Below are 23,912 nucleotides of genomic sequence, written 5' to 3'. Positions count from 1 at the left end.
TATGTAAAAACCCAATTATTTCTATACTTTTAATTGCCTTAAAAGAGAGACTTTCTAAAACTCAGCTTTCCCAGAAGATTTCTGTTTTACTGCTGCAACCCAAGATTAGGACATTTATGTAACACAGCAACTTTAAAAGAATCCATAGTAAGTGTATTAGGTGGAATTAGTACTGCGTTAGAATTCACCTTTGCAACATTTAGCCTTTATGAATTCATAGAATTAAAACCAAATCTAAAAGAAAAGAAAGAGGCTTCTCGTCGGCAAAGACTTGAGAATTGCTACTTCTGTATTTCTCAGCTGACTCGTCTCCTTAACAGGAAAAGAAAACCTTTTACATTTTAGACAATTTGAAGTTTCCTGCTTAATAAAACAAATTTGACCTATGGAAGCTTTAGTGCATACCAGGTCCTCAAACACAAACCCCGTATGACAGAGGTAGTGCTAGGAAAACAAACAACTAAGTGGAGATTCTAGTTTCAGAACATTGATGCCTTTTCAGTCTGTTGGCATCACAAGCCCCTTTCTTATTGCAGTAACTCAGTTAGCCGGAATTAACTGTGTAAGCTTAAATATTCAAATATGCAGCTACTCTTCAGGGCTAGCGAAGATCTCCTTCCTTCATGCATGCTTTGAATGAAAGAGAGCACAACTAAATACATATTGTGCTCTGCCCAAGATCTGTTCTAGTCTCAATTTATGGAAGTAGACCACAGGCAAGTGCCACGTGGATTCCTGCTTGGGAACGTAAAGCATGCAACAGAAAAAGAAGCTTACTAGTCCTGTACGGCTTGGCTTGCTGCTTACTGAAGATGCCACAGAACTGAGAGAGCTCAGGGAAGATGCGCTTGGACTACGTTTGAGGGCTGTGGGAGTCGCAATCACTTTTCGCACAGTTGTCTTTGCTTTCGCTGGGGTGGTTGACGGGAACCCAATCTTCGTAACTTTGTGGACTGGAGCAAACAAACCGTATTTTGGCTGACACTGAAAATACCTTTGAAAAAGCAAAGCAGACAGATGAATGTACTAAATTAACTTCTGCCTTTTCAGATACATCATCTGGCTTCACAAAGAATTCTAGATCAATATTCTAAAAGTATTAAAGGACAGGCTAACAGCTGGTGACAATCTATGTTAGATTGCATTTTTTTTTAACACCATATTTGGAAAGGGGACTTTGAGAGGCTGAAACAGCATTATTATATCAGACTGCAGAAATTCCACAGAGTAAGCTCTTGAGCTAGAGCTGTTTCTTAAAAATTCCATTCAAAGTTTAACATGCATAGCTTTCCTCTTTGATACATTCCTCTGAGCTACCAACAAATGTGAAAGCAGAGAGTTAAAAATAAAAATCAGACTTTAGTTAAATCAAGTAGTTTTATATTTTATTACAAACATACCTACAGATGTATGCATATTTGATTATACAGAATACATCTTTGGTTATATATAAACAGAAGCAACTTAAAATTTGAAATTGTGATCACCTATGTGAAGGTGGCACAACCCTTGTAAAACCTCTTTTTAATGAGTTGAAGGACCATTCCTTATACCAAGTGAGAATAGAAGTTAAATTGTGATGTGAATTAATGCTTTCTAAGGGTGACTTATTGGAGGAAGCAGCTCTACTGTTCCCAGTCTCTACAGTGAGGCAACTATTGGTGCAGGAGCTTTCCATTCCTGGGATGCAGGAAGACTTCCCTTAAGTTCAGCTATTAGATACTCAGAGATATTTTCTTAACTGAGCATTCATTCCAAGCTGAGAAACAACACAGATGTTCAAAAAGCAGGAAATCGTTTTTTCCATTACCAGTCTACGAATACAATTCACATGGGAGTAGAAGAGATCAACTAATCCCATGAATGAGGGGTTAATGCAGACTTTCAGAGATGTGTAGGTGTCATAAAATTCAAATCAGTGTCTAATGATCCCCCACCACCACCATCAGACAGTCAGGTTTACAGCCTAATTACTTCCCTTGATATAAAGTTTCATGTAAGATATTAAAAAACCAAAACAGAAGAGAGACATGCAAACTCTTTAAGGCGGCTGCTATCTGATGATAGATTTACCTTGTTCCAGCAACGGCTCCGTCATTCTTTCCCAGAGGTTCATCCAGTTCCACTCCACACCATTCTCCCTTGGCAAAGTCAGTTTCTCCCAAGAAACGCACAACTCCAGCTTTTGTTCCACCAACCTGAACCAATGAGACACACAACTGCATTTAATACATTTCCAAATTACAATATCAAATAGACCGTAAAAAGCTTTCAGTATAATCGTGCTCACAAAGCACAGTAATGATGTCGCCAGTTCTTATTTCAAGCTGTGTATACTTTTGCCTATGAGTTTAATATGTTGAACACATCTTCACAACCAAATTGTCTAGAGGAAAAAAAGAAAAAACAAAACCCAAAATCAATTCCCTACTTTTGTTTCTCACAATCCAAGGCCACAATTCTATTAGGTGACTTGACACAGCTATAAGACTAAAAATATGTTCAACAAGACTCAGTATAACCAGTGTACTGAATTCAACAGATTTTTACTATAGTTACCCACAAATTTCTATCAGCAAATAGGGATTTCCAAGAACTGCTTACTTCTTATGCTAATTCTGCGAGGAAAAGTAAAAGAAATGAAATGAGAAGTCTTTCATATTTGCTCTAAGGAATACTTCAGATAAACTACACAATACAATCCTCTTGCATTTAAAAGAACTGATATAAAACATAATGCTGTGCACTTTGCAAAATTTTAGATGCAAACAGCTATCTGAATTCTCAGGGAGGGGAGAATAATTTTCTTTATCTTTCCTTCACTTTTTTAAAAACAAAACCAAACAAACACTCCTAAATGCAAGATTAAAAATCAGTTGTTGTGAAACTCAAAATACTGAATGTTTACAGCCATTCAAATTACTTACAATGTCTGCAAGACACAGTTTTTCATAATGCCCAGGGGAGGGAAGAATTAAATTAAGCGAAGCAGCAAAAGGTGTTCAGTGTGCTGGCACTCGCCAGGAAGGGCCCCAAGCCAGAACTGCGGGACTCTTGCAGGTCAGAATGACAGTATGTTGTGCCCTATTTGTGTGAAAATCTGTTCAGCCTGCACATAGCATTATGAAGACAAGTAGATGTTAACGAAAACCTCTTCAAGAGAGTCACTGGATTCAAGACAGAGATTTTCAGGGCCATTGCTTTTTTTCACTTGTATTTTCCAGCATCCACTATACAATGAGGAATATTTTGTTGCCTCAGCAGAGAGCTTGGATGTGACCTGCTAACACAAAGACTGCAATTGTCCTTTTTATATATGAAAAAGTATATTCGGGTTTCATATCCTTTTTACATTAGACATTCCGTTTCTCGGGGGGAACTTCCCAGGACAGCTAGGGAACAAGCAGCTTCTTGTGCCATAAATTCAAGCTCATGATCACAGTACACCAGATAATTCGTATCAATACATTTGGGAAGCGTTCACACAAGAGGTTAACAGTGAGGAATCTAGGAATGGAGGACATTATCTTGCATGAAAGCACTAAGTGTCCACAAAGTACCAAGTTAGTGCACAGGAGATGTCACAGGCACTTGTGCTCCAGCCACTGGCTCACCAGCTTCCCAGAGCCGACAGCCCTGTTAGCTTCAGCTGATGGGAGAAAAAAAAACCTGATCTACACCAACCTCAGAAAATCAGGAAAGAATAATTAACCCTTTTTGATATTACTAAAATGAGAAAGCTGACAGAGACATCTTTTGTCCATATTTAAGGTGGAAGTTCTCTCTCATTAGAGGCAGTCCTGAAACACCAGTTAATCTGCAGACCACCTGTATTATTTTGCTTTAAGTGGCACCGTAGCAAATTATTACTCCTCATGGAATAAAAATACACAAAGTTTACAGCTATCATGACTCAGCCTAATATAGTAACTAGTAGAACGCCTGGTATTCTGTGTTCTTGGCAGAGAACACACAAACTTCCCCTCTCAAAAAACAAGTCCAAGTGCTGTCTTAGAAAAAAAGAATTGTAACCAGCCAAAACAGTCACAGGGAACCCAGACCTCCTCTGGGTCACCCTGGTGAAGAGGGACTATGTAACATTATTTGTTAAAGTATTTCCCAGGAAGAATTATCCATTAAGACAACACATTATTCAGCTTCATACATAACCTACTTTTTCTAGCAGGTTTTCATTAATGTAAGTACAGACATCAAAATAAAATTTAACTGAGCAGTGTGCGAGAAAAACATGCTCGTGACTATCCTACTAATCCATGCTAGGTCTTCGAAGTCATCCTTCTCCTTATTCCTCTTCTAGCAAGCTCAGGGTTTTTCTGTTTTGTTTTTGTTCTGTTGTTTTTTTTTTTTTTGTTTAGTGTTTTTTTTTTTTTATGATAAATTTAGAAGGCATCTTTAGGTGAAAAGATTGGTTAGTTCTGTGAGTACTGTTTTCCTACTCAATTTCGTACTGTTGCCTGCCTCAATAAATGGAGTTAAATCAAAAGAGGCTGTAAAAAACTCATTAAAGAAATTAGACAGGAAAGCTAGAACAATAGCCTAGATAAGGAACATCCCTTCAAGGACAACAGTCAGGTTGCACAGAGGCATTCCTCAGCACCTTGTACAGAGCTGTTTAGCCAGGCCAAGGAATTTTGTTGCAGTTTTGTGGAGTGGTGGGGGTTCTTTTTTTTTGTTTTGGTTTGTTTTTTGGGGTTTTGTTGTTGTTTCTGGGAGGGGGACATGGGTGTTAAATAAACATCATAAGTCAATTACCAAAACACGCACACATGCACAAAAAACCTTTCCATAGAAGGTAAACGGAGTGCACAAGATAAGAGCCATCTGAAGCATGAAACGGGAAGAGGATAACTAGATGTGAAGACTCCTAGAGACAGGAAAAACTGTTGCAATCTGTTCCCTCAACTCAAACTGTAAATAAACCTCTAGGTAAGTAACATTAGCTCCAAGATAACACAGATTAAACTTGGGTGCAGAACATTCATTCCTTTCTGTTTCATACCTTGGCCCTGCTCATCCTCCATATTTAAATAAAAAAATGTATGGCATTTATGTTGAAGACACTGCATCCAAATCAGAAACCGGGAGACAAGATCCAGTAGAAAAGCTTTGGCAATGACCAGTGCCCGCTGGACCTGCTGCAGCGACCACCGTGGACGTGCACAGGACCGCAATGCAAGGCCCGGTGGGAGCGAGCAAATGGAGGAATTCATATCCCGAAGAACATATGGGGATGCATAACATGAGATCCCCAGGAGAAATAGCAACGTGACTAGTTTTGTAACCATGGTACCAGGGTTATTTTAAAACAAGATGCACGGAAGAATGCCAAAGAATTTTAGTTTTTTTTCCAAACCTAGGAAGGTCCTTTGAATAACCGGCTACATCTCTGCTTTCTGCAAATATTGAAATGTGTTTCCTCACCAGTAGTAGGAATCAGCATACACTGTGGCAGTAAAGTGCTCATAGCATCAATGAAGGTCTATATACGCAGTTTTGCTCAGTTTCAAGCAAAAGCCTTCTAAGTCTTCAGCTTTAAAGACAGGGTCAGCTTTGCTCTATGAAGCCTGAATCTACTGAAGACTTTCAATCATTCACAGACATCTGCTTCAAACAATACATCCACCTCCAGCTGCAGCTAAGCACTCTACATGTGACAGTACACCTGCCTTGAAAGCATTCAAGAAAATAACCACTTATTCCCTTGGCAGTGCAATGCGAGGTGCTAATGTACACAGTATGGTAAAGGCTCTTCTGTGCATGAAAGTTGCTGTACATACACAGACTTACACTTAGTGCTCTAAAGGGGAAAAAGATTAAGCTGTGACTAAACTGTACATAGGAATATGAAAAAAGAATTGTACTTACAGAATTACATTTATTACAGAATTATAGAAAAATTATTTCAAATAAGAATTATATAAAAAAATGTAAAAAAACCCAAAGCACAAAAACCTAGCTGCATTTATCAGCAGATCTACTTCCCAGTAGTACATGAAGGACTAAATAAAAAAGCCCAGTTTCTAAAAGAAACAGGGAAAAAAGTTTAATAAAAAGTTTCTAAAAGTTATACGGAAAAATGGGGCATCACTGCCACAAAGACAGCTTTCCATGACCTTCATTCATGCTAAGGCAGGTCACTAAATAATAGATTAAAGAGCTGCCAGACCTTTTTTCAGTCAGTTATCACACTCAATATAGTCAAGCTGTAAAATATGAAGCAATAATACATCAGAGAATCTAGGTTAGGCTATGGGTCATTGTGGGGTGGGGAAATTTGCTCGGAATTCACTAGTGTAATGACAAACACAAAGGAAAATGGTTAAATTCCATTTATTAAATTATAACTAAGTTTACATTAATTTGCTGCAACGTAAAATGAAGTAGCAAAATGGGATTTGTAAACCTGACACAGTTAAAAACTTCCTAATGAAAGCACACCGGGATGAGCATGGCAAACTGTGAGAACCTTTGTAGAGCCACATTTCCAAAGATTAAGTAGAAGTAGGAAACAAATAAACCAGTGTAATCCGGGGCGGGGGGAGAAGAAAAGAGAGATGGTCAAAAAAAAAAAAAAAAAAAGAGACCGCTATTTAAACAGTATTGATGGAAACATACAGATTGCCCTGAAGAGAGGAGAGCCGCTGTCTGAAGCTTTGCCAGTACACCAGTATCACTTAATCAGACCAGCTGAGCGGAGTTAAAAGGTGAACAATTGCTCTGTCTCCCCTTCTGCCTGAGCACTTATTTATGGTGACTCTTGAAAAGCACTGCTTGGATATTTGTGTTTGTCACACAGACCAGGCATTTTCAGAGCCGTTCAAACCACAGCATCCTTAATCTGCAACACCTGGAGAAGCAAAAAACATCCAAACAAACAAACACCGCCTTTAAAAAACTGGGGATCTACTAATCACAATCTTCTTTCTCTTGTTCTGTTTTCAGCTGGAAAAAGCGATTGTATGTAATTGATTTCTTCACTCATTCAAGGCCAGAGGGAACCACCAGATCATCTCCTCCGGCTCTCCTGAAACAGGTCTTTACATTCATCCAGCTACATCTGTAATTATCCCTGCTACCGTACTGAGCTAAGCTGTAGGTGTTGATGTTTTCAGATCAGAGCTGACAACCATCAGAAAACACACTTCCACTGACAGTCTATTTCCATAGTTAATCACTCCATTGTTAGAAACATATTTACATTTGAAATAAACCAAATTTGACTGTGGCTTCTAGCCACTGACTCTCATTATGCTTTTATTTGGAAGATTATGGAGCTCTTCAGCAACTGGCATTCACTGTGAAGGAACGCACATGTTTTAAGCAAGACACCTCAATTTTTCCCTTTGTAAATTAAACAGATTGAGTTCTTTGAATCTTTTACTGCATGATACTTTCTCTTGCTTTAGTCATTTTGCAGCTGTGTTCTAAATCCTCACCAGTGTTTCTAACGGGTTTTTCAAAAAACTAAGAACATAACTATTTATGGTACTCGAGTACTGACTGAAAGCATGGTCAGCATGGGTAGGTCCTTTTGCCATCCACTGCACTGTTCTTAAACATATCAATAAAGTCTGATGCTAATTTTGAAGTTAGGCTGGTAGACAGCATTCCAAATTAAAAAAAAAAAAAAAAATCCCACCACACAACAGTTTTCTTCATTAAATCTGTAGTTTCAAAGAAGAAAGCAAAATGTGTTTGACAAAACTGCCATGTGTTATAGTTTGCCAGCCTCTGGTTCCTCTGTCAGTTTTTGCCGTTTTTTCCTTGGTATTAGACAGCCTAGCTTCAGATTATCCTATTGCCTTTCAGAAATATCTTCATTACATCCAACACTTTATCAAGTCATGACTTGAAGAGTGCTGAGTATCTACTAAGCTTTAAACCAGCCTCCTCAATTCAGATTTTTCAAACTTCCAGAAGAAAACTGTTCAATAATTAAAAATGATCTGCTATTAAGGCTCAATTCATTCAATCAACTCATTCACTCACAAAGGAAGTAATACAAAAACCTAACAGCAACTCCGTATTACAAAAGCCACATGTGAATTTGCCATCACCAAAAAAAAAAAAAAAAGGCAAATGCAAAGACTAAAATAAATAAATAAATTGTTCTTTCGCCCATCCTGTGTTGAAACGAGCAAGGACAACACGTTCCTGGACAGCACTCCCCTTGGCAAGGCAGGGGAAGGGAGACAAGGAGTCCACGCACAAAAAAAAACTGGTCTTGCATGAGCAAACTATTAACAAAGCATGCGGAGAAGTCACTTATTGCTGCCACTATATCCCAGTAACTCACATGCAATTTTAAGTTAAATAAGGAGTTGCCAAAACAAAATGAGTCACAGTTAGACCCAACTCACACCATTGACACTCACTGAAGATCAATTTAACACCTTATTTACCTGTGAGCACATAGGTAACAGTATGTCCTGAAAAACGCTTAAAAGTAACATTAAAAGAAAGCTGCGGTTTGCAGGGCGCACATCACCTAGATAATGAGTTACAGCCAAAGCCTTTGGATACCGTCTATCCTTCAGCGATATTCTCACGCATCCACTTCACAAACTCACCTACAGTATGCTTTTACACTATGTCTAAATATACATACATAAACATAAGAGCTGCCTTCATCCTTGCCTTAACATGACAAAGCCATCAAAACACCCTACAGTCAGCTTAAGAACACAGCAAAAGTGTGACTGAGCAGTTAAACTGAGGCTCAGGAGGGGACAGCCCCAGCAGCGCACACAGCAATCCCATGTTCTCAACTTCCAAATTTTTCTTCCTTTTTTATCTTCATATGCATTGTGGTAAGATATTTGTGCATTGCTTTAACTGGAACAATGCCAATGAATATTTGTTTTTCTAACAATACTGACTATTATAGATTTTTAAATAGACTAAACTTAGAAGTGCATTTTCTAGCAAATGGAAAACTTAAAATAATGCAGGATTACTTCTAAAGGGGGAAACTCTCTACATGTGAAGCTCTTCCCCCTTCACTGTTTCTAAGAGTCCTGGAATTTAATCAGTTGACAGACTTACGTCATGTTTACTTCAAGATACGTGACAGGGTGGAAACAAATTTGACAATAATCTCTTATCAGTCTTCGCCTATTACATCCCTAAAGAACTCAGAAATAAGGAAGCAAGAAATAACTTACAGTGAGCAGTGTAAAACAGACAATAAGAAGAAATTAGATGTTACTCATGCACAGAGAACAACTTTGCGAAAAGGCCACATCAGCACATGGCTGTAAATCTAGTCTGCAGCCTTTCGTGAACATATGGACAGAGGCCCATGTTACAGCTTTAGAGCTCAGATCCAGAAGCATCAGACTTGGCAGGCTGTGATGAAGCTGTAACTGGTTAAATGAATGAAAGCACTTTAATCCTTTGAGAAGGCTAAGGCCCCTTAGGTTGATAAGATTTTTATTTATTTATTTACTTATTTAAAATACAGCATCTGGTCCCTCCAGGAAAAAGCCTAAGATGCTCTCAAAGCTGCTTCAACTTCTGGTAGGTGCAATGGTTGTCAAACAAAGTAGGTTTCCCCCACTATTGCAATACGTTGGGTTCGGTTGGTTAGTTCAGGGGGTTTTGTTTGTTTGTTTTTTAAATCAACTTTGCACTGGGCTCTTAAGAAATCAAAAGTGTTTGCAATACCACGGCAAACAGGTTCTCCTTCTGCAACTCAAACAGGAAACAGAAACTGGCTTAGCCTGAAAGTGATTTGCTTTTTGAATTAGTTTTCAGTTACTCTCCCCATCTGTTTGAGTACCGAGCAACACCACTTCCACTGGCACAATAAGGGATCACTTTTTGCATAGGAACTCTTATTCATAAAAGGTTCAAAATCCTGAGCCTGTAGGCTAATTTTCAGCAGGCAAATCAACTGCGGTTGCGTTGCAGCCCTTGCACTCTCTCACTAACCCACTAAAAGCTGGACAAGTGCAACGAAGGAAGCGCAGATTTCCACACCAACATTTCCTACTTTACAGTAATCCCCAAATGTGAGATCAGGCTGTCCAGAGCTAATGTCTCCTAACAACTAAATCATAGCCAGATTCCAGAAGATACTGCAGATGTTAAGAATGGAAACTATAGTTAATACAGAGCTATTTCAATTACCCTTTTCATTAATAACTTTTTCTTTGGTTTAGCTATATTATTTTTTTCTAATAAAAGTTATACATCATTGCAACAAAGGAAAATAATGCAAAGCTGAATAATGAGTTACATATCAGAAACCACAATTCTGTTAAATATATACTTTAAATTTTTTCAATGTTTCTATATATTAAGTATTTCCAAATACTTGCTAGTGAAAGGAAAATTACTGCTCAGCTTCAAGTAAATTAGGCAATTAAGTAAGTGCTTGCTGAATATGGTTCAGATATACTGGGATTTGAGGGAGACAGACTTCTTATTGGAGATTTCCAGGACAGCAGAGGGCTTGCATGTTGTTTTAACCTAATCGTCTTTGAGAAGGAGTAAACTACAGAAATCTAAAGGACCTCTCCTTTTTCACCAGAACATCCATTCTGGGTGTAATACTTCAGCTCGTGTATTCACTTCATTTAGTTTGATTTGCTTTTGATTTGCTTTGACTCCAGAAAGAGAACTTCTAAGAAAACAGGACAATATGAATTTTTCCACAATTATTATATTTCCCTTACGGGCATTCATGTCTACCACAAGCTATTTTTCTGATGTTGACAAATCAATTTAATGGCCTGGAACATGTCATCTTCAAATTGAGGGGGGGAAAAAAAAAAGAGGAAAAGTTGTAGCTGACTGCTGCACCAAATACACTACAAGTATTTTTCTTCAGGCATCCACAGAAACAACTCAGCTGACATACCACATACCTTGAAGCACTGTCTGTCTGTTTTGATGTTAATGAAACCTTTTTTTATAAACCAAAGTCTTTTGGAAAAAGATGTTTTCTGCATCCTGAAAAAGCAAGCCTGTTTTCTTTTACATCTTTTAGAATGGAGTGGAGTATTTCAGTTGGAAGAGAATCACCTAGTCCAAATGCCCGACCACTTCGAGGCTGGCCAGAAGTTAAAGCAAATTATTAAGGGCATTGTTCAAATGCTCCTTAAACACCAACACGCTCTGGACATCAACCACCTCTCCTGGAAGCCTGTTTCAGGGTCTGACCATCCTCTTGGTAAAGAAATGCTTCGTAATGTCCAGTCTAAACTTCCCCTTTTCATCTCCACATCTACTGCATAGTTCAGCACAACCTCACATGAGGTACCCTAAGCAAGCCTGCAACTGAGAATCAATTCCCTCACAACTCTACTTGGTTTTTTTGCAGTGGAATTTCTGTTTTCTAAAAAGCATTTGAATGAGAGTCACAAACGCTTAGTTTGTATTTAACCACTATTCCTTCTAATTTTCTCTGAACTAAAGAAAGATACACTGTAGGGCACCCATCTTTGTATTCAAATAAATCAGGAATAGATATATACACTGAAAGCTTCCTTTACTACTAAATCTACATATTTTTTAAAGGCATCAGTTCTCCCATAGGAGTTTGAGTGGACTCCACATACAGGACCATGTAGCATTGGGTAATTCTAACTTTTAAGTGTACAAAGGACTGGTGAAAAAGACATCAAGTGAATTAGAAAATAAGTTTTAATAATCTCTTCAAGATTTCTTTATCAATTTTTAATCAAACTACCTCATCCCAGCATCACTGGCTATGCACACCTGATGCAGCCGTTTGCTGTGACACAACACAGAAGCAACTGTGAAGAGTTTACAGCTTCTTTTCGTGTAGAGGAATAGTACTAACATCTCAGTCAGAACTGAAAAATTTTCCAACAAAGCTTAGCTGTTGGGAAACGTCAGTTTGTCAAGCCTGAAATGCTTTGAACCCAACATTTCAGGTTCAGCAAACTGGCAAACTTACATTTCTGTAATGCAGAAAAGAGACAAGGTGAGATGTGAATTGGTAAATGCATTTCTCTGGCATTTAAATATTAGCCTCTTGTTTCTTGGTAACCCAGATGGGGCAGAAAAAGAGCTGTGTGATTTTGCCTTTTTTGTTGAAGGTATCAACCAAAACCAGACAGCTGGCAGCAACAACAAACAAACAAAAAAAAAGGAACAGATCAATTCAAGGTAGCTCCTATTAAGGACATTTTAAAATCAAAGTTAGAGAAAAAATTTAACAGATGGCAATACTCCAGCGTAACACTCCACACCCTAAGATCACACACCAAGATCAACAAAGCCGAGCCACATCTGAAGTCCATTCTGGAATGCAATCTTAGCTGATGGGCTGTGTCTTACCCATCTATGAATTTGCCCTTAAGGACATACTTTTCCAGTTAAGTATTTTAATAAGGCTCCCAAGTGAGCTTTTGTCTATCACAAATTCATTGTTCTGCTGAACTGCAATTCTACACTGCTGGAGGCTCACCATTTTCAAGATGCAATTCTCAGCAGTCATTTTCCCCATATATCCATAATCATCACGGCGTTGCTATTACTAAGAACCTTCAGAAAGTATTCAACAGCAGTCAGTCCAAGCCGCAAGAACTGACGAATACGGGCAGCATTTAGTCGCTGGAGTCCTGCAATGGTACACTCAGACGGAGCGTATCTCAGGCCCAGAATACTACGTTGTTACTTAGAGAGGAAATTCTGTGCTGAGGTGGGAAGTACAAATTCCATCAAAGGCTCTCACCCTCCTTTGTAACATACTACTGAAAAGTTACCACTGTCAGTATAAATAAAAAACAAATGACATGGAGCAGTCCAGTTGCATTTGTACCTTTGATGGAGAGGGAATGGCTGAGCAAGCTACAGTAAGTGACAGGCAGGTCTTTCACAACAACCAGTGCTAGCTGCAGGCTCTGAGGATGGTTTCCAGCAATTACTCAGTAACAGCTCAATTCTGCAGTCCATAGCGCCGGACAAGAGTTCAGTGTCAAAGAAAAAAAATATTAACAGATGAATGGATTATTCAGCCAAGTTTACCATTATTTGCACTAACCTGGTAACTTAAGATATTTACACCTGAATTATTATTAGACATGACATCAGCAGGGTCTGGGATCTACTACAAAAAAATAGCATGGGACACAAAAGGGTTAAAAACCAGCAGACAGGAATCCTGTCCATTTACCATCCACATTCCTGTGCATACACTGTCTTATACTGACATATAATTTACAGATATGCATCACTGACATGCTGTGCTAGGAATTGCCCCAAAACCTCAAACTATAATTTGATGATTCAACAGGAAGACTTAAAGCAAACAGAGGAAGTAGGGAGGATGAAATAGTAAGTTTAATCTGTTCTACTTAACAAACAGAATTTGGGAACTTATTACTATCAAACTGTGGCACTTCGGATATGCTTCTTCTGTAATTTGCACTAATAAGACACAAGAAAGTTAGAGCGATGCCTTCATAGGCATCAGAAAATTTTCCCAACCAAAGAGGATATCTCAGAAGATCTCACAAAGATCCTGGAGAAAAAGGCAAACAAGCAGTTAAAAAAACGATGCCGACTGGAAGACAGACAAGGCTGTAGTCTCTGACAGAAATAGCCAGGGATAAACGGTAAATCTTTGTTTCCATTGGCACTCCGAGAAAACACATCTCAGCCCAACTCCAGCTGTCAGACAAACCCTGCCCTCACTTCACCTTTGTCTCCTTCACACTCTCTTCAATTTGTCTCTGTGTTTTAAGCTCTGGTTACACAGAAAGAGGAGTCTAATTCTTCCTTAAAAAAATAAGATTAAAAAAAAATAAAAATCAATGCATCTTCACTGCAGAATCATTATCTGGTGGGGCAGTGCAGTATGAACAATAAAATCCATGAGGTTTTTTTTCTACACAGGAGTCTTACAGTAACCCCAAAAATGCTTTCTATGCCAGGGCATTCATTCCTGTCCTTGACTTTACCTAATGGAAATTTGAAAAGTTATATTGTAAATAAAAAGAGATTGTATCAAAATAACAGTAAGACAATTCTTCAGCCTAATGACACACATAAGTAATTCAAACCTAAAAGATCTCTGATACAGTGATCGTAGATCTGGTGGACTTACAAATATCATCCTGGTTATCTTTGAAGGCTACATACATAGCCTCTAAATAAAGAATTCAACATAAACACCAGCCTTCTGCTGCCTTTCCAAGCAAAGGCTTGTGCTGCAAGGCAAAGTTTCACACTTGTCTTAGTAGGTGTTATCGAAAGTGACCCATGCTCTATTACATTGATCCAAATATAAAAGATATACAACACAATTATTTTTTAAAAATGTTTAAACTAACAAAACTGAACTGCCTTCTAAAGAGTGAAATGATACATCAGCAGAAGCATTTATGGTTCTGAATTCAGGAAGGGCAGCCAAGCAACATGGCATATCACCAACCAGAACACGTAATTCCTGGGTGATCAGTGGCATTATGTGACTACTTCTGTTGCTGCCTGTCACTACTCAGGGGAACAATCAATTATTGAACTGTTAGCTTCCTAACGACATGGCCCTGAATAGGGCAAAAGAGCTGTGCAGAAGCTCATTTTTTATTTAGCATGACTGCAGTTCTTGAAGTTATGGAAAGATAAGCTACAAATATGTTGTTACAGACCAAATGTTTTTTTTCAAATACTAGCAAAACATAATAGATTAAAAACTGCCAAATTTACCATTTTGTCTCAGTACTGCAAAGACTTTCCTATAGTATGCAAAACTGCATGTAAAGAGCACATCTACGGAAGACGCTCAATGAAAAGGGCAACCTGATCCAGTGGGAGGTGTCTCTGCCCATGGCAGGCAGCTTGGAACTAGACGATCTTTAAGGTCCCTTCCAACCCAAACCACTCTACAATTCTATGAAAAGAAAGCTAGAGCATAAATTTACATTACCTTGACCAAGGAAACAGTAGAAAAGTTTTGAGTATTAGCAGAAGTCACAGTTCATCAATCAAAAAAGCGGACACAGAGGCTGCAGAGCAATCTTACCAGAACTCGATCTCCAATTTTGAGCTCCCTTTCTCCTTTCTTCAGTGATCCAGCTTCAGAGAGATTTGATATAGATTCACTTGCAGTTTTTGAAAGATTGCTAATCTGAGAAGGAGTTGAATGTTCCTTAGCAGCAAGTGGTGAAGTTTTATGTGGAATTCCTGAAGGGGGAAGTGCAGCAGCAGACAAAGACGCCACACTAGCAGCTGATGTGGAAGTTGGTGAAGTAGCTCTAGAAGCATGAGCTGTCTGTGTACCATTAGCTTCATCTTCTGTCAGCACTTTCCTTGTCAATTTTGATGGTCTCGTAAATATTCCCCTCAATGGTTCACACTGGAAATAGCGAACTCCAGCCACAGAGCCATCATTCTTACCAATTGGTTCATCTAGAACAATCCCTGCCCACTGTCCTGGAGCAAACTGGGTTTCACCAAGGAACTGAATAAAGCCAGGTTTATTTCCATTGACCCAAACACGCTCCCCAACTCTGAAATCATCCACAAACTCTTCGTGTGCATCTGCAGTGGCTGTGACTGAGGCCTTTTCACCAGAAGCTGCTTTTTCTACCGGAGCTGTAATCAAGCACAACGAGAAAGTAAATACACTAATATTCCAGAGAGCATCGTTACTTAGCATATACTCGTAGCTTTCAAGGTACTTTCTATTAGAAGATGAATAAGGGGAAAGTTATTTAAACATGCCTTACCAGCTGTGACAGATGCAGGTGCTTTCAGCAGTGTACTCCCATGCTTGATGGTCTTTGAAGGAGCCTTAAGTCCACTGGGTTTTAACATACTCATCTTTTTGCAGTACCAGTGTTAATCGTCTTTGCCTGGAGCAACTATCTTTTTCCAAACATGGATAAAATATATTATTGAATTTTTCCAACTTGGGAATAAACCTGTATATAAAAATATTAGATATGAAACAAAAATCAGTATTTCAACTTCTGCAGAAGAAATTTCTACATATACACAGTCTGTATATGAAATGCATGATATAAGATGCTTTACAATAACCCCCAGAAGCATTTCCCAGGGTAGCATTTCCAGCCCTTCATCTTTCGAAGGCCATTTCCTATCAAAAGACACCAAGTCTGAACCTAAAACATCAAAATAACTCACTTTGCTGAATGCTGTTGTATTCATCTTGAGCTTTAAAAAGGCTATTTTAAGAAAGTAATGCTGCTAAGGGCTTTGTTTTTCTAACATTACACATAGATATAAGCACTCTGCGCACCCTACTGTTTTCAGTCACATTTTTCAACTGTTGCAATATCCCAGCAAAAACAACTTAAGACCAGAAAAAAAACTAACTGCAAGAGAAATCAAGAGAACCAGGAATTTCAGGATAAAAGGAATGAAGTTTTTAAGAGAGACCGGAGCTGAAAAATTAAGATCGCTCAACAGAGTTAGATGGTGGCAACCAAAAAGTAAACATCCACGTCAGCTGTATGTGATCTTTTAGATCACAAGATACGTTGGCTCGCAGTCCCCAACACAGTGCCCCAGCTATGCTCCTCTGGAAAGAGGAGGAGGGACTCTTCCCTACGTTGCTAGGATAGAGCGCTGCTCTGAGTTGGACGCCAGCTATAAGCTTTTCAGGGAACTATGTCACGGGGGTTTTGCCAGAGAAGGCATCTTCTGATTACAAAAGCTTTAGGAAGGCTCTTTCATCTATAATGAAAAATCAATTTTATTTTCTATAATGTCAATTCAAAGCCAAACTGTGAAGTGACTAGTCTCCCCACTAGCTTCAGAAGCGTAAATTGTTCTGCATGAACACAGCCTGGATATTTGCTAAGCTTTATACATAAAGGCTCTGCCAGAACAGCTATGCCCGCTAAAAAAATAGACCCAGCATGCATCTAAACACACACCTGGGGAAAAAGAAAAAAAAAGGAAACATAGACATGTAGCAATAATCTGTTTGCTCAACTGTTTGCTCAGAACATGACAAGCAAGAACTGTAAAGCAGGTCTCCGTCCCGCTGTTCACTCAGTATTTTGGCATATGTCAGTACACATGCACAGGCAGAAAGCTGGCCGACTGCAGACTTCCCAAAACCACCAGCACCAGTGCCCAGGTGTGCATACTGGGCATACTGTATGTTTAAAGGCAAAACAAACACTAGTGAAGGAGAGATTGCTGCACTACAGGAAGGAAGACTAAAGAGACAGGCAAGCTGTGTCTTTTACCTACCAGTATAAACTTTCCCCCTTGTGTATTATTAAAAGCCAGGACATTAGTGTGCCTAAAAATCAATTCACTGCGATAAAAAACAGAAAGTATCAGGCGCACTGCTGTTAATAAACCCAAATAACAAAGTGAAAGATTACTTCTGCTATTTCAAGATCAGCCACGTCAAATCCAAGCCATTTTCTAAGGAGTCTATAGAAAGGTTGCACTTTAAAAAGCATTAATTACCACCTTGGCTGGATGGTGTTTGTCTACAATGCACGTTATGCTCCATGAAAACTCTGAAGTACTGCTGTGAAGACTGCTGAACATTTTTTCTAGCATTGCCAGAAGTACGTCACCCACCCATCTGCAGAGTTATGACTATGGAAGAAAAAAATTTCTCCATTGCTTTTGCAAGACATATGCAAGTTTACTATTAATTTTTAAGTGAGAGCTTTCATGTTCATGTTTCATGTTCAGAGTTAGCTCTCTAAAATCAAAGCAGAAGTATGGGCATGAAGTATCACTGAGCTGTGACAGAACTGGGAGGTACACAGTTATACAGAAGAACAACCAGAGGATCACATAAGATGTCACTTTAGACACAGCAGCAACACTGTTGGGTATTTTTTTCCCCTCCTATTACATACCTGCCCTCCCTGCTACATCTGAGTGCATCGTATTTCTTCATTTTTTATTTCAGAAATCTTCTAAAACTGCATTTCACTCTTACACACTAAGGACTTGAAAAGCTTCCCTTCTCTCTCTTATACACACCACCTACCCATTTCTCCTCACACTGCAGGCCTTATTCCCTCCCCTCAACACCAGGATCTCCATGCATGCTCCATTACTTTCCTCAACCCACCAAAATTCACAGAACAGAAAAGCTACAGGATAAAAGAGGGTTGGGTACAAGTACAGAAATGCAAGAAGTACCAAGGGCAGTTCTTTTTAGTTCACAGTCTTCTCTGTCAGTGCCAAACACCAAATTTATGGAAATTCAACCACCTCATTTGGGCCAAGGACAAGTCCCCCTTAAGAAAGGCTGCCTCCTAAAACCAGGAAGTTAGACGCCGTCTTACAGTACTTCACTATTCTTTTCCATTACTACCTCTTTTTTTGCCCCCAAAGAGCATTCCAGCACCACAGAAGTAGTAACCATCTACATTGTGCAAGGATAGGTATATTAAAAAAACCCCAAACATTAAATTTCCTCCCAAAATTATGTTTTGCCAATATCAAATAATTATTTATTAACAGAAGTTTAACAAACCTCTGCTCAACAGAAAGTCAGAATGTTCTAATATTGCATTTCTTGGCTTGGGGTACTCATTCATGTTTTAATCTTGCTCTCCACTGTCATGGGTTATGTATTTGCTGTGTCATTTGCTTTTCTCAATATACAGGCCTTCAACTAGGCCAGAGGTAACACAATCCCTTGTGCCCTGGTTTCAGAGTTACTGAAATTGCAGCTTAATTCAAAAAACTGCTAAAATATTTTGCTAAAAAAACTGCAGCACATTTTGGTAAATTACTGCCTTATTGTAAGAGTGAAAATGCAACTTTCAGTCTTAAAAAAAACCCACACAGGGCCTTCATAGTAGCATTTCCTGATAGAATTCATAAAACACTGAAAGCACATAAATTTACATCAAGTGATTTTAAGCATTACACACTTCAGCATTTCCTAACAGGCTCCAGATGTCAATTACCTCATTTCAGTTCTCATCAGAGAGAGCAGCTTGTCTCGATTTGTTCTCTTTCCTTCCTTGACACTATCTCAGCTCTCCTAAAAAAGAATCTTTACAACCAATAGGCAATAACATTAACTGTAAGTTTCTCAAAAGATCATATCAACAACCTGGGGAATTGCCCAGAAAGAGCCTGATAATATACTACCCAAGTGTTCAGAAAACTACAAATTCTACCAATACTGTAACTGGGCACAAAAGAAGATTTTAAACTCAAGCTTTACACTTCTGCCATTAATGTGAAAGATATTATTTCAAACAATATGAAATGCTTTACATTCTTGAATTAATTGCAATTGTTTTGTGTGTGTTGACTACTAAAAACTTTCAAATGCAGACGTGAAAGCTTGCATTGGCCCTTTTAGCTGATTAATAATATCCTTCTTCCTCTTGTTTGCCTTTTATAGACCTCGAAGTAGCATATGGATCAAAGCCATCCACGCAACAAGTTGAGAACCATTGGTTTACGAAAATAAATCCTACTACTCTGATAATAAATATGAATCCTGTTGGCAAATTCAGATTAAAAAGAAATAAACAAAATGTAACCACACAACCCGGAATGCAAAAAGCAGAATATTTTCCATTCCTATAATAAAAAAAAAAAGCTGTCTACCAATGTATCTTTCAAGACTGTATTTTCATCAACTAGTACTGCACAAAGAACTAAACCACAATTAAATAAGAAAACAGGAAAAAAAGTGAAGCCACATCTCACTCCACTGAAGAACCCTGTAGTCACAAGAAGAATATACCAGTACTAACAGTTCTTTAAGCTTAGCTGACATCTGACAAGCATGCTGCCACCACCACGCGCTCCTTCCTCAGGACACGGAGTGCCAACATCAGAAGTAAAACGATTCATCCGATAAAATGTCTGAAACAATGACCTGACAATTTAAGGAAGAAACATTTGCTAACATCATTACTGGTGACTGCCATCGAACAGATGCAGTGTTTCCATGGAGAAAAGCAAGTTGTCTGTCCACTCAGTATGGAAACAAAGAGGACGTTCTAGCACAGAGCAGCGCAATGTTTGAATTGACTCAGACTGCATAATCTCCGTCTGCTGCATGCCGACACACGCAGTCTGACTCTGTGCAGCGTACTTTGAGGCTGGAACACTACTCTCATGGTTTACTTGTATAATAAAGCAAAACAATTATTTTAACCTATGATCATGCGCTATCAGTCATGCATGAGTTCTTCAAAGCATTTCAAATTGAAAAGATTAATATTAAACTTAGTTAACAACACCAAGAGGCTAAATACTGTTGGAAAACGTCTTCCAACGCCAATGCATTTCTGAGCTCAAAAAAGAGACCACTTCAATTTGTTAGTTCTGCTAAGCATACCAGTGCTTTGCAAATACCTATAAACTTTAAGACTAACAGATACAGAGTAAATATTCTAAAAGGAACCCCTAGAACAGACAACTCCACTGTTGTGGATCTCAAGGATCTGTAGCCAGAGAAGATGATATGGAATCCCTGGGGCAGCCAACTGGTACTTATCCAGACAAATTCTCACCATACCATGAACAAAATGTAACAAGTACAAAATAAATGAGAAAATCCCTCCTGTAGAAAAGTGATGTGGAAAATATATTTCAAAGACAACCACAATCCTGTAACTTCCCTGAGAGAAAAACAAACTCACCACAGAAGTACCACATTTGAAATAACAGCCTGAACAGCATTTCTGAAATCTCTGTTTCATACTCTTGATGTTCATACCACTATCACCAAACTTTCAAAATCTCGTGAATCATTCCTCAAATATCCTGACAATGGTTTAGAGAAAGTCACTTGGAATTTTGAATGTGGCAAGTTTTCTCTTCTGGTCCATGAGTTACTCCAAGAGTTCAGACCCTTCACAGTCATTAATTCCTACAACTCCTAAAATGACTGCAATCTTAAAACTTTAAAGCATATAAGCATCTTCTGTGTGATTCAGATCTAATTCTTATTACGGCTCTAAAAGCTGTATTTGTGGTCACCTTGGCTGGTATTACCTTTCTGTCAGAAGTGAGTATAGATATATTTCCAGAAGTACTTGTATTTGTGGTCACCTTGGCTGGTATTACCCTTCTGTCAGAAGTGAGTATACATGTATTTCCAAAAGTACTTAAAATAATGCTTCTGATTGAATTTAGAGGCTTTTGAAGTTCATACACAATTTAAAAGTACAACCTTATTTTGGCTTTGAACAAAATAAATGCTTTCCAAATAATGCTTCTGATTGAATTTAGAGGCTTTTGAAGTTAATACACAATTTAAAAATACAACCTTATTTTGTCTTTGAACAAAATAAATGCTTTCGCATTGCACTGCTATTTGCTTCTTGCTACCTCTTTAAGAATTTTCCTCTCTGTGCAAGAACGTGCCAGATCACACAGACCAACTTCTAGAAGGTTCAGATAGGAATGAAATTAATTCTGATTGAATTTAGAGGCTTTTGAAGTTAATACACAATTTAAAAATACAACCTTATTTTGTCTTTGAACAAAATAAATGCTTTCGCATTGCACTGCTATTTGCTTCTTGCTACCTCTTTAAGAATTTTCCTCTCTGTGCAAGAACGTGCCAGATCACACAGACCAACTTCTAGAAGGTTCAGATAGGAATGAAATTAATTCATCCACAGCAGGTCCACACACTGACCATACTGGGACATGCCCACCAACATCCGTACTGAAACAATTCTGGACATAGCAGAGGGATAAATTGCAGAAAGCAGGCTCACACACCTTTGCTAAATAGAATTTCCCATTGCCACTATCTTGTTTCGCTGCCAAGGAGAAATACAAGTATAGTCCTCCACCACCACATGTTATGCAGCCACATTTCTCATGTTTTGGAAAACTGCAATGTCAGCACACCCAGAGTAGGAGAGAGATGAGCCGCATCCTGGAACAACAGTCTTCCTGAACATGCCTCCACCTCTGCCACGTTCTGGGTCTACCGGAGACACTTCATACTACACAACCAAAAAGACTGAATCACCATTTTGCAAGCGTTGGATTACATTGACAATGAAATAATTCCACGGGACGCAATATCCATTGTAAATGGCACACTAAGCTTCAAAGTCAGTTCTGTAACAATTTAGTTAAACCAGAAAGGTGGATTTGGAAGCCTTCATGCATTAACTCTTCAGAACTTCTCTTGGAATGATGCAGTACACTTCGTATTCCTAGCCATTTACTATTTAAATACAGCCATTTTGGAGTTACGAATTCACATCAAGGTCTCTCTGCATTTAGCCACCAAAGCCAATTACCGAAATGGAAAGTGAACTTCCCTCTGAACCCAGCGCTCATGACTTAGAGCAAATTCAGCGTGTTTTGTCAGCTCCAAAGAATTCACTGAATGGGCAGCAAGTTCAGATCGAAACAAGCCAGATGCACTGTAGGCATTTGATAACAAAGCAAGTCACAAACAGTAAATTATTATGGTGCTGATTTAACAGCCCCTGTAGTAGTCCCTGTTAAACCAAATTGATTTTCTCATTGTTGCTCAAGAATTTAACTGCACTGTTCAGTGATTAGACTGTGGAATTACGCAGACATCTTCAGGTATCATTTAAATTGAAAGGAACAGAATTTAAGAAAGAGTTTACATATAAAGCAGAAACTAAACAGAATTAAGAATTTAAGATTTCAATATAACAAGGGTTGGCATTTTGCAGCCTACATTTGATTACTCATTCAATACATAGCAATTAGAAAAAAGGGAGCATTTAAAACCACGACTTCAATATTCTTTAATCTCCCAGAAACCATGGATTTTGATGCCTATTAATCAAGTAATATGATGATCTGAATAAATTCTTCAGGTACATCACTACCATAAGAAAAGACAACAAAATAATACACATCATTTAATTCAATGTTTATATGCTAAGTACCATCAGAACATATTTATTTGGCTTACTAGATGCTCTGCTTACTGCCAGCATCAAAATAGATGGGTTGGTATGTGCCTATCAAACCAGTGTTTTGTACCTCACTTTTAAAAGTAGAAAAAAAATGCATTTAAAACTCAGGTGATGAGGCAGAAAAAAAAATAATAGGAATCCAGACCTTTCTCTCAGATTTGTTGTTTGCAGATACTGGTACAGGAAACAGAAATTTAATAAGAAAATAAGAATGATCCTATATAAACAAGAGGGTGTTCTTGCTTATGACATTCTACTTCAGCTCATTCCAGCCCAATCCAATCCAATGATCATACAAATTCTAGAGAAGTATACACTTCACAAAGGCAAACACTCATCCTACGTGAACCACAAAGCCTCAGTTTCTCATACTGTGTTCTTAACATAAATATGAATTTTATAAAGGACAGATTCTTAAAGAAGTGCATCTCTGTTTAATTTTTAACCAGGCATAAATATTAAACTAATGGAATGAAAGCAACCCTTTGCTGCTCTGAAGTGCATTCAAAGTTCCTACCAGGATCACCCCAGGAAATTACTGTTGCATGCAAGTTTCAACACATCTTCAGTCTAACTCAGAATACAGCTTACTTGTGCTATCATAAAACACAAAACCAAAAGCTTGTAATAAGTTGGGAAGTATGCCCACTGGTATGACACAGCTCTTTTGACAGTGTCACTGATTTGATGAACAGACCTTGTAACGAAGAGTGGCTGATAAATTACTCAAACTGAATCATATCTGTATGTTCGCTAACAGAGATCCTGAAAACTCTTTCAACTCTATTTTGGATGGCATTTGTTTAGATAAACATTACTTGGTCTGAAGCAACTAGTATGTTCATCAAAACAAAGACACCCAGATATCCAAACAGTCCCAACACTGTCATGCAGACACTATGCCTTGTCATCACTCATCCCGCTATCAAGCGCCATCACATCACAGTATAAGGACATCTCCATAAATAGCTACTGGTTTTCTGTAACTTCAAAGAGTGATTCTCTGTTTCCTTAAGAACT

General features: G+C 38.4%; 1 protein-coding gene across 2 annotated transcripts in view; it reads right to left on the bottom strand.

The window, feature by feature from the left end:
- The window catches only part of CLIP1 (CAP-GLY domain containing linker protein 1), a 58,635-nt gene extending 42,745 nt beyond the window's left edge, over positions 1-15,890 (bottom strand). The window contains exons 1-4 of one of the 2 annotated variants that reach the window (XM_010086332.1): positions 15,726-15,890; positions 15,020-15,591; positions 2,074-2,198; positions 778-994 (exon numbers count right to left, since the gene is read on the bottom strand). In XM_010086332.1, the coding sequence (XP_010084634.1) occupies positions 778-994; positions 2,074-2,198; positions 15,020-15,591; positions 15,726-15,819 (1,008 nt within the window). In that variant the 5' untranslated portion in view covers positions 15,820-15,890. The remainder of the gene's footprint in view (positions 1-777; positions 995-2,073; positions 2,199-15,019; positions 15,592-15,725) is intronic. The other variant, XM_010086331.1, reaches the window with a different exon arrangement.
- Between the last annotated feature and the right edge of the window lie 8,022 nt (positions 15,891-23,912).

The sequence above is a fragment of the Pterocles gutturalis genome, unplaced genomic scaffold (genome assembly GCF_000699245.1).
Source record: "Pterocles gutturalis isolate BGI_N339 unplaced genomic scaffold, ASM69924v1 scaffold671, whole genome shotgun sequence".
In the NCBI taxonomy this organism is placed as follows: Eukaryota; Metazoa; Chordata; class Aves; order Pterocliformes; family Pteroclidae; genus Pterocles; species Pterocles gutturalis.
The sequence above is the reverse complement of the archived record's forward strand: the minus strand, read 5'-3'. Positions and strand labels throughout refer to the sequence as shown.